The sequence below is a fragment of the Cervus canadensis genome, chromosome 14 (assembly GCF_019320065.1).
Source record: "Cervus canadensis isolate Bull #8, Minnesota chromosome 14, ASM1932006v1, whole genome shotgun sequence".
NCBI lineage: Eukaryota > Metazoa > Chordata > Mammalia > Artiodactyla > Cervidae > Cervus > Cervus canadensis.
Window position 1 is genome coordinate 8,610,361 of NC_057399.1, and position 14,706 is coordinate 8,625,066.

Genomic DNA, 14,706 nt, shown 5'->3' on the forward strand with positions numbered 1-14,706 from the left:
AGGTGTTCTGAGGTAGAAAATGGAGAGTCAAGATTGGGAGAGAGTAATCAACACACTCCTGAATAAAAATGGGAACTGGATATTGGATTCTTAAATGTCCACAATTTATATCATATACTGAAAAATAAAGATTAAAAATCTCGAGTAGAGGTTAGACTCTTAAAAATACAATATTAAAAACAAAAACAAAAACACAAAAAAATTTTAGAAATATATATGAAGTTCAGTTTAAAAATAGGGCTTCTCTTTTTTTGTGTGCAAGGTTATAGTGTATTGAAAATGAAAATTAAGGAGTAGTAGAGGAGTAATAGAGGACTTTAAAAGGAAATAAGAGAAAAAGAAAAATAGAAAAAAGAGAAAAAGGAGAAAAAATAAACAAGAAAAAAAATTTTCCTAATTAAAAAAATCGTAAAAATCTATGAAAATGAAAGTTAAGGAGTAATAGAGTAGCAATAGGGAATTTTAAGAAAAAATAAAAGAGAAAAAAGAAAAAAAAAGTAAAAATATATCTAGGAGTTTCTCTGGAGCTGTTGCGGTCAGTGTGGGTTTGGTTCAGTTTCAGATAGCTCCTCGTCCAGCTTACACTTCTCGATATCTACAGGCCCCTTCCGGTGTAGTCAGTGTTATCTACAGGGATTTTAATCTATTGCACCGGTCCCTTCTGAAGCGGTTCCCTTTGTTTATTTGGCTTCTGTTTGCCGGGCTCTTCAGTGCCTAATTTCCGCCCTGACAGAGGCGGGCGGAGGTGGACTCTTATTCAGTCAGCTAGTTCCGTCGCGCTGCGGGGAGGGGCTGGCGCTGCTTTCCCGTCTGCGCTGCTCAGTCTCCCTGCTGCTCTATGTGGAGCGTGCCCTGCAATGCGTGCGGCTCCAGCCCCCGGGTGTTCCACAAAAGCGCGGAACACAGAGCTGCGCCTGCGTTTTGTGCCTTCCCCGTCAGAGCGGCTCAGGCAGCCAGGGGCTTGACGGGCGCGCTCTCCCCCAGTGCGGCGCGGCTTCTGCCCTCCGCGGTCCCAGTCTCAGTTTCCGCCGGCACCAGTCGGGTGCGCGCACCTTCTGCCCTCCGTGTCCCCAGCCCCAGTCCCCGCCCGCGCCAGTCGGGTGCGTGCGCCCTGTGTCTCCCCCCGACCCTCCCGGCGGATGTCGACCATCCAGAATCTCAGGAGGTCTTTGATTAGAAACTGGGGGCCTGTTTGCAGTGCGGTAGGGGATGTGGTCCTTGGGGCCGAGCCTGCCCCTTCCCCTCCCCCCTGCCTCCAGCGGGGCTGGGCCGGTCCGCAGCCTGCGAGCTCTTCTCTGGACTTGCTCAGACCCTTTGTTCTGCGAACGGCCGGCAGTGGATTCCGGCCGGTTAATTATCTCTCTCTCTCGGTATCCACAGTTTAAGTTGGTAACTCACAAAAGCTCACTCTGATTTTCCTCAGGGCACTCAGGCCTGGTCTTTACCCTAAGCAATGCCGCCGGCTCCTCTCCGTTCTGCCCCCACTTGCTGGTGGCGGATGCGGGTGTCTGGGGTACTTTTCTGCTGGGAGCTGCTTTTAGGCACGTAATCTGTGGGTTTTATTTATTCTTACCCTCCCAGTCAGGTTGCCCTCCGAGATTCAAAAACTTCCCCCAGACCCGCCAGTGTGAGGGTTTCCTGGTGTTTGGAAACTTCCTCTATTAAGACTCCCTTCCCGGGACAGATCTCCATCCTTAGCTCTTTTGTCTCTCTTTTTATCTTTTATATTTTGTCCTACCTCCTTTTGAAGACAATGGGTTGCTTTTCTGGGCGCCTGATGACCTCAGCTAGCGATCAGAAGTTGTTTTGTGAAGTTTGCTCTGCGTTCAGTTATTCTTTGGATGAATTTGTAGGAGAGAAAGTGGTCTCCCCGTCCTATTCCTCCGCCATCTTGGCTCCTCCCAAGGATATATTTATTTTTGACTTATTAGAGGATTTCTTTTATACTGATCTTAGAAAACCCAGGCTGGTACATCTTTTTGTTACCTGTATTATATATGAAGAGTTTTAATAATATCATTTAGGGTTCTAGTCTGGGGACTTCCCTGGTCGTCCAGTTGCTAGGACTCTGAGCTCCCAATGCAGAGGGCCTGGGTTCAATCCCTGGTCAGGGAACTAAATCCCACTGCCACAACTAAAGATTCTACATACTGCAACGAAGATTGAAGACCTCGGGCTGTAGCTAAGTCCTGGCATAGCCAAATGAATAAGTAAATGTTAGAAAAAAAAGACTCTAGTGAGTGGAAACTATTAGAAATAGTACCAGCAGCAGGGGTGATATAAGTGACAACAGCAGTGATGGTCAGGCGGAAGCTCTGTAAGCACACGGACCTTGTCTCTGTGCCCGTCTGTGTCTGGCCCTGGATTGACACCTCGTGCACAGCCAGTGTGTATTCACAGTTGTTGAATAGATGGATGATAGATAACCGCCAGCGTTTCTGAACTGTCCCCGTGTAGGTCCTTTGTTAAATACTTCAAATAGGTTCTCGCATTACCTCTCAACAGTCTTTTTGTATTATTTTGTATTTTTTGCTGTATTTTATCAAGTTTACTTGTCACTGATTATAAAGCACACTTCTATCTGTAACTGAAAAGAAAACAGAAAAACAAAAATAAAAGTATAGCACAGTGTTTTCTTATCACTTAGGATTTTTATGTCTATCCTAAGAGCTATTTTAGAATTACTTACAGATTTGTCACATCGTTTATTTATGTACCTAAAAAGGGAAACAAATTTATTCAAGTAATCCTGAAACAGTTTCACGTTCAGAATCTGACTCCTGTGCAGTCACTTTCCAATTCTGTCATTGATTCTTGTGTTTTTCCACACAATGTCGACTTCTGTGCCATTTTGAGTGTTTCTAGGATTTTCTTCCAATCTGTTAATACCCAGTTCTGTAAGTACTGATGCTGGCAGTTTACTGTTTGACTAACCTCAGTGTTATTTTTTTTTTTCTCAATTGAATCACGTCACTGCTAGTTAAGCAACTGTTATTCAAATTCAGCAAGATATAACCAAAATGTTAGTAGTGATTTTCCCCAGTGGTAGCTGGGCTACAAAATGCTCTCATATCCTTTAGTTTGTAATTGTCTGTCTTCCAAAATTTGTACATACGCCCATGATTAAAACCTGCCTTTTCTTCAATTACAGATCGTGATATCACTTGGTCTCATCCTATTCAACCTCTTTTGGGGAGACGGGGGATAAAATTAATCACTTTCCCTGGTGGTCATGCTGCCTTAAGACGTAGGAAGTGCCTGCATCTGCCCCTGGTGGGACCAGGCTCTCTGCTGACCTCCAGTGGCTGCAGGCGGTATGGCACTGAGCACGAGGCGGGTCAGTGGCTGCGTCTGTCCGACTCTTTGCCACCCCGTGGACTCTAACTCACCAGGCTCCTCCGCCCATGGCATCCTCCAAGCAGGAATAGTGGAGTGGGTTGCCATTTCCTTCTCCAAGCAAGAGACAGTCTTGTTGAATGTATTATTTGCTGGTCAGTGCAGAACATTCGGATTCCCACTAGCACTTTCAGGAAAGCACTTCGTAATTGCTCTTGAAGCAGGCGGCGCTTTCTCCCCAATACCCGTGTCCCTGTCACCTGCCTGCCTTCCAGTGTAGCTTGAACCTTCCACATAAGAGATTGAGGAGTTTTTATAAGAGCTATAAAGAAGTGAGACATTAAGAATAGGAAAATAATTATAGACAACAATCTTGTGTTAACATCAAACTTGCTAAGAGACTAGATCTCAATTATTCCCACCACAGAAAAGGAATCATAACTATGTAAATTTAGGAATACTAGCTAACACTACAGTGAGGAGGATCATGCTGTAATATTGCAGTACAGAAATGAATCAAGTCAACATGTCATATGTCAACTGTATTTCAGTTCTGAAAAAAAATACACGGTGAAGAATCATGTGCATAAAACAGAACTTGTATGAGCAGGTTTAGTCCGAATCCTGAGTGAGCATATCGGCTTTTTTCTGTTTTTTATGTTTAGGGTTTTATTTTATTGTTGTGGTTTTGTTTTGGTTTGGATTTTTTTACCACGTTGTGGGAGGGCGTAGTTTGGGAATAGAAAAACACATAGGCAGCAGTGCTCGGTATCCTGGAGCCAGAACAGGAAGACCTTTCCGTTGAAATCGTCTGCCCCTCTCACTCTCTGCCATGGGTAATCACAGCAGGCAGGGGCACTGCTTAGACCAGAGCAAGGGGCACTTCCCTTTCTGGAGCCTTGCTGGGCATGGGGATGGCAGGCTGGCAGGCGGAACACATCACGGAGCAGTAAGTGACCACTGAAGCAGAAGTATGTGCTAATTTTCCACTCAGCAAGCTGTTAACCTTCTTAAATTTATAATTCCTTTGACATCCATTTTAACATTTGACCCATCCAATTAATAATGATTTTTTTAAAAAACCCTCCCATTTATTATACCCCTTAAGTCATTCTTTGTTGTACTGTCAAATGTCCCCTTGTAATTATCCTAAAATCACTTTTGACCAAAGCTTGTAAAAAGTCACCTTTATGTCTGAGATTATTGATCAATGCAATTTTAAGGTTATTACTTCTTAGTAATTAAACGCCACCTCATTATGTTGTGTACCTGCTGCCGTGATGTTGTTTGAGAATTAAGCAAGCAAGTATCTATCCCTCTGATAGTCTTTAAGGTTATTTAATTTTTTTTTTTTAACCTGTAACTGGGATTTTAAGGCAGCCTAAGGGTTGCACTGTTGAAGCTGGTGACCAGACTCTTCTGCTGGGGCTGCTGCAGTGGTTCCTCACTATTCCTGGTTCTCTGCAGTCAGGCGAGCACCGCCAACGCCCAGCCCTGCTGCTCAGGGACTGCTTATCTCAAGTCGGACACAGTTCAGACCCCATTAAGTTCGCACTTAACCCTCTCTGGAGTCCATCTCTAGCCTTATTTGTTTTACTTCTAGTATATGTGCATTTGCTGTCAGAACACTTTTCCCATTATGCCCACTAATTCACCAAGTTAAGGAAGTTGAAAGCATTATATTGTCTCCAGCAGTGCCTCTTGCTATCCATTTTCATACTGATCCTTAGGCCACAAATAGAAAATGGATGTTTTGTAGTAGACTAGTTCATTTCTTTCTGAATCTATCTCATATCCTTTCTGCCACATCCTTTGGGGATTTAATTTCTTGGCACATTAGCCTTAACATTGAATGTGCACCTAAACTGAACCTAATAGGGTATATTTTCCCTTCCTAGGACTTGATATTATTGATTAAAAAAATTTTTTTTGTTATTGCTATTTTGCTGATAGGATGGTCAAAATGTGTTCTCTGGTAGTTTTAATTTGTTACTTCTTGATTACAACTGAGCATATTTTTATTGGTCATTCCTTATGAAAGAAATTGGTTTCTTTCATAAATTGATATCTTAGCCCACTTATCATTTTTGATGGTCCTTTTGTTATTGCTCTCTATATATTCTGAACAAGAATAATTTGTTTCATAAAATTACTTGGGAAATGTCCCCTTTTTTTGTTTGTTTTTTTGTTTTCTAGAATGGTTGTATAAATGGCATTATCATGTCCTTAAATGTTTGGTAGAATTTCCCCCAACATACCTATTTTAGTGTTATAGATTTCATTCTAAGTATTCCTTAGGCTGCATGCTGCAAGTTCTGATATGTATTTTCATTGTCATTCATTTCAAAATATTTTCCAGTTTCCCTTTGTAATTTCATCTTTAATCCATGGCATATAGAAGTTACTTTATTCTCATTATGAGTTGAATTATTTGAAAGTTGTTGAGACTTTTTCTGTGATTCATTCACTTCAGTTCAGTTAAGTCGCTCAGTCGTGTCCGACTCTTTGCGACTCCATGAACCGCAGCACGCCAGACCTCCCTGTCCATCACCAACTCCCGGAGTCCACCCGAACCCACACCATTGAGTCGGTGATGCCATCCAACCATCTCATCCTCTGTCATCCCCTTCTCCTCCTGCCCTCAATCCCTCCCAGCATCAGGGTCTTTTCCAATGAGTCATCTCTTCGAATCAGGTAGCCAAAATATTGGAGTTTCAGCTTCAACGTCAGTACTTCCAATGAACACCCAGGACTGACCTCCTTCAGGATGGACTGGTTGGATCTCCTTGCAGTCCAAGGGGCTCTCAAGAATCTTCTCCAACACCACAGTTCAAAAGCATCAATTCTTTGGCACTCAGAGTCCAACTCTCACATCAACACATGACCACTGGAAAAACCATAGCCTTGACTAGACGGACCTTTGTTGGCAAAGTAATGTCTCTGCTTTTTAATACACTGTCTAGGTTGGTAATAAATTTCCTTCCAAGGAGTAAGTGTCTTTTAATTTCATGGCTGCAATCACTATCTGCAGTGATTTTGGAGCCCAGAAAAATAAAGTCAGCCACTGTTTCCACTGTTTCGCCATCTATTTGCCTTGAAGTGATGGGACCCGATGCCATGATCTTAGTTTTCTGAATGTTGAGCTTTAAGCCAACTGTTTCACGCTCCTCTTTCACTTTCATCAAGAGGCTCTTTAGTTCCTCTTCACTTTCTGCCATAAGGGTGGTGTCATCTGCATATCTGAGGTTATTGATATTTCTCCCGGCAATCTTGATTCCAGTTTGTGCCTGTTCCAGCCCAGCGTTTCTCATGATGTACTCCGCATATAAGTTAAATAAGCAGGGTGACAATATACAGCCTTGACGTACTCCTTTTCCTATTTGGAACCAGTCTGTTGTTCCATGTCCAGTTCTAACTGTTGCTTCCTGACCTGCACACAGGTTTCTCAAGAGGCAGGTCAGGTGGTCTGGTATTCCCATCTCTTTCAGAATTTTCCAGTTTGTTGTGATCCACACAGTCAAAGGCTTTGATATAGTCAACAAAGCAGAAATAGATGTTTTTCTGGAACTCTCTTGCTTTTTCCATGATCCAGCAGATGTTGGCAATTTGATCTCTGGTTCCTCTGCCTTTTCTAAAACCAGCTTGAACATGTGGAAGTTCTCAGTTCACGTATTGGTGAAGCCTGGCTTGGAGAATTTGGAGCATTACTTTACTAGCATGTGAGATGAGTACAGTTGTGCGGTAGTTTGAGCTTTCTTTGGCATTGCCTTTCTTTGGGATTGGAATGAAAATGGACCTTTTCCAGTCCTGTGGCCACTGCTGAGTGTTCCACATTTGCTGGCATATTGAGTGCGGCACTTTCACCGCATCATCTTTCAGGATTTGAAAATGTGATTCATTATAATGTTTGTTTTTTATATGATATATATATCTGCAAAAAAATGTGTATGTTACAGCTTTGGGGTAGTAAATAATGTTTGTATGTCAAATAATTCAGGTTTCTTAGTTGTGTTGTTCAAATTCTCTGTATTTTATTGATTTTATTATATTAGTTGCTATAATAGGTGATAATAATCTCCCACCACAATTACAGGTTTGACTTTGTAGTTCTGTCATTTTTTACTTTATGTATGTTTAGGTTTTTATTTGACACAAACAAGTTCAGAATTGTTACATCTACCTGGGAAATTGAGCTTTTTATTAGTATGAAGGGTCCTTCTTGGTTTTTGCTTTAATGTATACTTATTTACTATTACTATAGCTATATGAGATTTCTTTTGATTAGTTTTATACGGTATATTTTTCCCCGTCCTTTTAATTTCATGGTTTTTGCATCCTTATGTTTAGATATGTATTGTGTAAGTAGTGTATAGTTAGACTTTACTACTGTATCTTTGCCAAACGTCAGTTCTGCATGGCTCTGTGGGTCTGGTTCTGGACTCTTCCATGGATCTGTTTGTCTGTCTTTACGTCAGTATCACAATGTCTAAATTACTTGAGGCCTGCATTAAGTGTTAAGGTCCACTAGTGTGGGTCCTCTAATTTTGATTATTGGGTATAATGATCTGTAATTTTTTTAGTAATATTTGGGTATTATAAGAAATGCCCAGATATTATCTGGCTTGGATATAAGGGTAATGGTGGAAAGTAATTAGAAAGTAATTACTCTAAGTAATCATAATTGGAAAGTAATCTCTTCAGTTTTTGGGAAAAGTTTGTGTGGAAATGGAATTATTTCTTCCTTAAATATTTGGTAGAATTAGCCAATGAAGTTTTCAGTGGAAACTGCTTGGAAATACGTATTTTTGAAAGAGAAAAACACATTCTGAATTTTTGGTAGTGATTTCAGCTCCAGCTAAATAATACAGGGTTTTAATTTAATTTCATCAATTTTATATTTGTATCTTATGCTGAAAATCTTGATTTTTAATAGCATTAGCATGATTACTCATGGCTTTATCTATAATGTGTGTGTGTGTGTGTTTAGTTCAAAGTAATAATTACAGTATTCAATATCTTTAATTTTGTTTTACTATTAAATATTTTCTTGATCCCAAATCAATACTAAAACCACGGTAAAGTCAGGGAACTGTAAATTCCATTCCTGACCCCACCTTGCATTTTCGTCCTTTGATGTTGTTTTTTGGAGGAGGTAAGGGGGCAAAAATCATATATATATAATCCGACTTATGTTCTAAGTTTCTTTTATATTTCTTTCATCTTCTTTGCACCTGGCTATTTTCACTGAACAGTGTATCTTAGAGATTGTTCCTCAGAAGCACAAAGGAATCTTTTTCATTCTTTTATATAACAGCCTAGTACTTTGTTGTATGGGTGTACCGTACTTTATTTAACCAATCTCCTACTGATGGATATTCAGGAAAAATAGTAAAAGATGTTTTCCACATTCTAGTCCACTGCATTGTAGCATTGACTAGTAGAACTATTTAGCCTAATTTTAACAGCATTTTTATTAAAAACTTATTCATTTATATATTACAGCAAAAATTCATTTTACAGTATGCTAGGTTTACTGTGTGATATGATGAGGACTGAATGAGTTTTTTAGTTAGGAAGGTAAAGTTCTGTACTTTTTATTATTTCTTTGGGCTAGTTTTCTTGTATTAGGGTAAGTGTAAGACTTTGTAGGCTTTTCCTTATAGCAAGTGCTTCTGTTTATCTTAAAAGACTTCTTCTTGCTTATACAACCACTCTTACCCCTCATCTAGGTGGGTGATGGTGTAATCACTCACCTAGAGCCAGACATCCTGGAATGCAAAGTCAAATGGGCCTTAGGAAGCATCACTACGAACAAAGCTAGTGGAGGTGATGGAATTCCAGTTGAGCTATTTCAAGTCCTAAAAGATGATGCTGTGAAAGTGCTGCACTCAATATGCCAGCAAATTTGGAAAACTCAGCAGTGGCCACAGGACTGGAAAAGGTCCGTTTTCATTCCAATCCCAAAGAAAGGCAATGCCAAAGAATGCTCAAACTACTGCACAATTGCACTCATCTCACTCTCTTGCAAAGTAATGCTCAAAATTCTTCAAGCCACGCTTCAACAGTATGTGAACCGTGAACTTGCACATGTTCAAGCTGATTTAGGAAAGCCAGAGGAACCAGCGATCAAATTACCAACATCCACTGGATCATCGTAAAAGCAAGAGAGAGCCAGAAAAAACCTACTTTTGCTTTATTGACTATGCCAAAGCCTTTGACTTTGTGGATCACAACAAACTGGAAAATTCTGAAAGAGATGGGAATACCAGACCACCTGACCTGCCTCCTGAGAAATCTGTATGGAGGTCAAGAAGCAACAGTTAGATCTGGACATGGAACAACAGACTGGTTCCAAATTGGGAAAGAAATACGTCAAGGCTGTATATTGTCACCCTGCTTATTTAACTTATATGCAGAGTACATCATGTGAAATGCGAGGCTGGAAGAACCACAAGCTGGAATCAAGACTGCCGGGAGAAATATCAATAACCTCAGATACACAGATGACACCACCCTTATGGCAGAAAGTGAAGAAGAACTCAAGAGCCTCTTGATGAAAGTGAAAGAGGAGCGTGAAACAGGCTTAAAGCTCAACATTCAGAAAACTAAGATCATGGCATCCGGTTCCATCACTTCATGGCAACTAGATGTGGAAACAATGGGAACAGTGACAGAAAACACTTATTTTTTGGTGCTCCAAAATCACTGCAGATGGTAACTGCAGCCATGAAATTAAAAGATGCTTGCTCCTTGGAAGAAAAGCTGTGACCAGCCTAGAGAGCATAATATTAAAAAGCAGAGACATTACTTTGCCAGTAAAGGTCCGTCTAGTTAGAGCTATGGTTTTTCCAGTAGTCATGTATGGATGTGAGAGTTGGACCATAAAGAAAGCTGAGCGCCGAAGAAATGATGCTTTTGAGCTGTGGTGGTAGAGAAGACTTTTGAGAGTCCCTTGGACTGCAAGAAGATCAAATCAGTCCATCCTAAAGGGAATCGGTCCTGAATATTCATTGGAAGGACTGATGCTGAAGCTGAAGCTCCAATACTTTGGCCACCTGATGCGAGAACTGACTCATTGGAAAAGACCCTGATGCTGGGAAAGATTGAAGCCAGGAGGAGAAGGGGACAAAAGAGAATAGATGGTTGGATGGCATCACTGACCTAATGGACATGAGTTTGAGCATGCTCCAGGAGTTGGTGATGGATGGGGAAGCCTGGCGTGCTGCGGTCCATGGGGTCGCAAAGAGTCGGACACGACTGCATGATTGAACTGAACTTACCCCTCAATTTATAGTACCAATTTAGTCTAATTAATCCCTTGCTCAGGTAATAAAACCCACCATTTTTATAACACCTCGAAGACATGCTTTCTCATTAATTTATCAGGTTGATAAAGGGCTTATGGCTGATATATCCTGAAGTATTCTGCTTCAGAAAGTATTGACTCCTAAGCCAAACAGATGAATGTGTAGTAAATACATGTGTATTAAGATATCTTAATATTATTTCAAATTCCTGTGATTTGGTGAATAAAATAGTCTTCTCAGTCTCATATGACCAGTGGTTCTGTTTGGTCATATTTGTCTTCTATTTAAAGAATTATATTAATTATAAGTGAAAGCTGCTCAGTCATGTCCGACTCTCTGCGAGAAATCTCTAGGCCAGAACACTGGAGTGGGTAAGCTGTTCCCTTCTTCAGGGTATCTTCCCAGTCCAGGGATTGAACCTAGGTGTCCCGCATTGCAGGCAGATTCTTTACCAGCTGAGCCACAAGGGAAGCCCATGTTAATAATAGTCAAGCATATTTACTCCTTTATAAATCCTCCATGGAGTTTTAACAAAGTGTTATATGATCTGAATTACATAATCTTTTCTCCAAACCTACTTCTGAGAACCCATATTCCACCCTTAACTTCTAATACACCATTTTAGCATTCTTTGATCTTAGGAAAAAAATGCAACCTTGACTTACCAAAATGGTGTATTTTTACCTCTTCCAAGGCGTTGCAAAGACATTAGAATGCTTACATAGAGTCATTAACCTTCTGCTTACTTCCCCTCCCCCAGTTTATACATTGCTGTTTTTATTTTATGTATTTTGTGTCAAACCCCACAAGGCACAATTGTTGTTTTGTATAGTTAATGGTCATTTTAATTTTTAAAAAATTTTATGGAGGTATAGTTGACTTAACTACCTGTCTAAAACATACAAATTAAGTTTTGTCCTGTGTGTACACCCATGAAACTGTCAGCACTCATCCATGTATATCCTCTGGTACTGTTGTTTCTACCATCTAATCTCCTAGAAAATTAAGATAGTTAACAGTTTATTGCAATTCTGTTTTGTTTTGTAACTGCTAGAAATGGAGGTAGTGCTAGAGAATTTTCATGGTTTTTGTGCTGCTATTTTAAAATTCCTTAATTTTAGAACTCAGTTAAAAAATTTTTTTTTCACCTGTCTTAAGCTACTTATGTTCTCTCGGGTGCCCGTCAGTCTAGAAATGTAGCGCATCTTCCCTCATTCTCATCCGTGTGGCTCGTACGGCATTTGAGCTTTCCCAGGGCTTCGCTGGTGGCTCAGCAGCAGAGAAGCCCCTGCCAATGCCGGAGACGTGGGTTTGATCCCTGGGTCAGGAAGATCCCCTGGAGAAGGAAATGGCAGCACACTCCATTATTCTTGCCTGAGAAATCCCATGGACAGAGAAACCATGGCAGGTAGTAGTCCATGGGGGTCACAAAAAGAGTTGGACACGACTTAGGAATTAAAAACAAGTGTCTAGAAACCGTTGATTTCTCCTATTTGCTACCTCTTAGAAGTAACAGCAGAAAAACCTAAAGGCTTTTCCAGTCTGATTGAGTCTGTGTCTTAGTAATTGTGGTCCCTAAAAGTGAGCTTAGCATACATTTTTACTCAGTTTCTTATTCTGAGACTCTGAATACTGATTTTAATGATTTGTGTGAGAATGTACCCTGAGGTCATAGTAAAGGGATTTTTGTGTGTGTGTGTTTATACTCAGAGTTTTGCTTTAATTGTATCATCTTACAGAAAATTTTCATATGTGGGGTTATAAATACTCCTTCTAGCCATGAATCTAATAGTTTTAGCCTTTGAGAGTGATTTAAATTTAATTTTCTTTTACTAAATGTAAAGTAACTTGAATGACTATTTTCAAAATTGGAATTTTGCACATTCCAATTTTTTTCTAGACTGCATCTACAATAGTACTGACATTTATTAAGAGTTTACTCATTTATGCATTTGATTGTCTCACTTAGGCCTTAAAATAACTGTGTGGTAGAAACTATTATCCCTATGTAGCAGATAAGAAATAAGGCATGGGGAATTGATGCACCTTGCAAATTCAGCAGCCAGTAAAATAGCTCTGGGGTTTAAACCAGGCAGTATACATCTGGAACCTAGCCTCTTAACCAATATGAACCTTGTCATGATTAGTTTCTTTTGCTAATGCTGGAAAAGAATTGCGTGAACCAAAATGTTCTCCCTAAATAATTGTAAGATTTTTACAGCTGGGTTAAAGGGCCCACTGAGACTACATTTGAAGGTGAAGTTAATTTTTGTTTTCGTTCTTTTAGCTGATATAGCCCAGAGATATAGGATAAGCAAATACCCAACCCTCAAGTTGTTTCGTAACGGGATGATGATGAAGAGAGAATATAGGGGTCAGCGATCAGTGAAAGCACTTGCAGATTACATCAGGCAACAAAAAAGTGACCCCATTCAGGAGCTTCATATCTTGGCAGAAGCCAACACTCTTGACGTAAGTCGTTGACTTTTGCTGGATCAAATGAGCATAGCCTGCTTGATTCATGTAAACAGATTCTTAGGAATTCAAAGAATCTAGACATTTTCTTATTGTTCACTGCAGTGGATTTTGATGTATACATATACATAACAAGTTGAATTTTTCTTGAATTCTCAAGGGAAATGGTAATGTTTTACTGAACCTTTGAATAAAATGTATAAAGCAATAAAGTTGCACTAATTCAGTTTAATTGAGGGCAAAGGGCAGCCTGAAGTATGAGGAAACAGAAGCTCATGTCAGGCGCACACACCGTTTCCTTCTGCTCAGCGGCCGCCCTCAGGGCCTCTGCTCACCTCACGCCTGCAGCGGCAATGTGTATAAATTTTAGTATCTCTGACCTCACCGCCCTTAATGATACATTAACAAGGTCTTTTTCTTTGTACACCAAGAAGTGTTTTAAAAGGAAATGAAAGCAATTGAGTTTGGGCTTCAGACTGTCATTGCTAAATTGTCATTGCAACTTGATTCTTACCCTGCTTACAAATGAACAGGTTAGCCAGTTCATTTCACAGATGCTGTTAGAAGACATAAGGCTCCTGGGCCAGAGACAACAGTTTTCTTGCTCACATCACAGCGAACAGTGTGAGCGTTTGTTTCCTTGTCCCCCAAGCCCTGTGGAGCTGAAAGAGGCCCAGATGGATCCCTGCTCATGCGGGGGTTGTGACAGGAGAACTCTGGGCTTGGGAAATATCTGTCTCAGAGCCAGCAGTAGGCCTGCTTTCTGTCCTGGTGGGAGACATCACCTCAATCTTCAGCCTCGCTCCCAATAAGCACAACCTTGAGAGATGACCTGGATCCAGAATGGTCAGACTCTTGGATCTTGGGTACACCTAAATGTATAGAAGTGTGAGAGACCCATGATGGAGTCTGCTGACAGCCACACATTACAGGTTGATGTATTATTTTAACACACCTTAGAATTAGTCATCTTATTTAGGAAAAAACTGTCACCGATTAAACAGTTATTATTTCTTGAAATTTTAAAATAAAATGTTATTAGGAAATTATTACATTAGATGATAGTTCAGACTGTTTTCAACCTAATGTAATCTTTAATAGTTTTGGATTAGGTGTTAAAAGCCAGTTACAGTTCATTTGGAGATAACTGAACAGCAGCTAGGTAAATGAAATAAAATGTTTTTTAAAGAACTACATATGTTTATAAAGTAATTACATATTTTATTTTACAGCGCAGCAAAAGAAATATCATTGGATATTTTGAGCAGAAGGATTCAGAAAACTATAGAGTTTTTGAAAGAGTAGCAAATATTTTGCATGATGATTGTGCCTTCCTAGCTGCATTTGGGTAAGTAGCCTAATAGGTGCAGTGTGTTGGTGGTTGGGTCAGCTCAGCTGCTATGTTAAATTCTTGTTGTGGGTGGTGGTTTTTTGAAGATGACCTCTCATAAACATTATCTCAGTCCTCTTAAAGTCACTGACAAGTTTTTATGCCTATCTGACCTCTCTTTTTAGGAGTTTAAAAGTCTGTTAATTATTCTTTCTGTACTATATTTTTCAAAATGTAGGTAAGAGGAAAAGGATAGAC

General features: G+C 40.1%; 1 protein-coding gene across 1 annotated transcript in view; it reads left to right on the forward strand.

The window, feature by feature from the left end:
* The window catches only part of ERP44 (endoplasmic reticulum protein 44), a 100,596-nt gene that overhangs the window by 67,325 nt on the left and 18,565 nt on the right, over positions 1 to 14,706 (forward strand). Inside the window, exons 5-6 of the mRNA XM_043486639.1 lie at positions 12,931 to 13,115; positions 14,351 to 14,466. Of these exons, the coding sequence (XP_043342574.1) occupies positions 12,931 to 13,115; positions 14,351 to 14,466 (301 nt within the window). The remainder of the gene's footprint in view (positions 1 to 12,930; positions 13,116 to 14,350; positions 14,467 to 14,706) is intronic.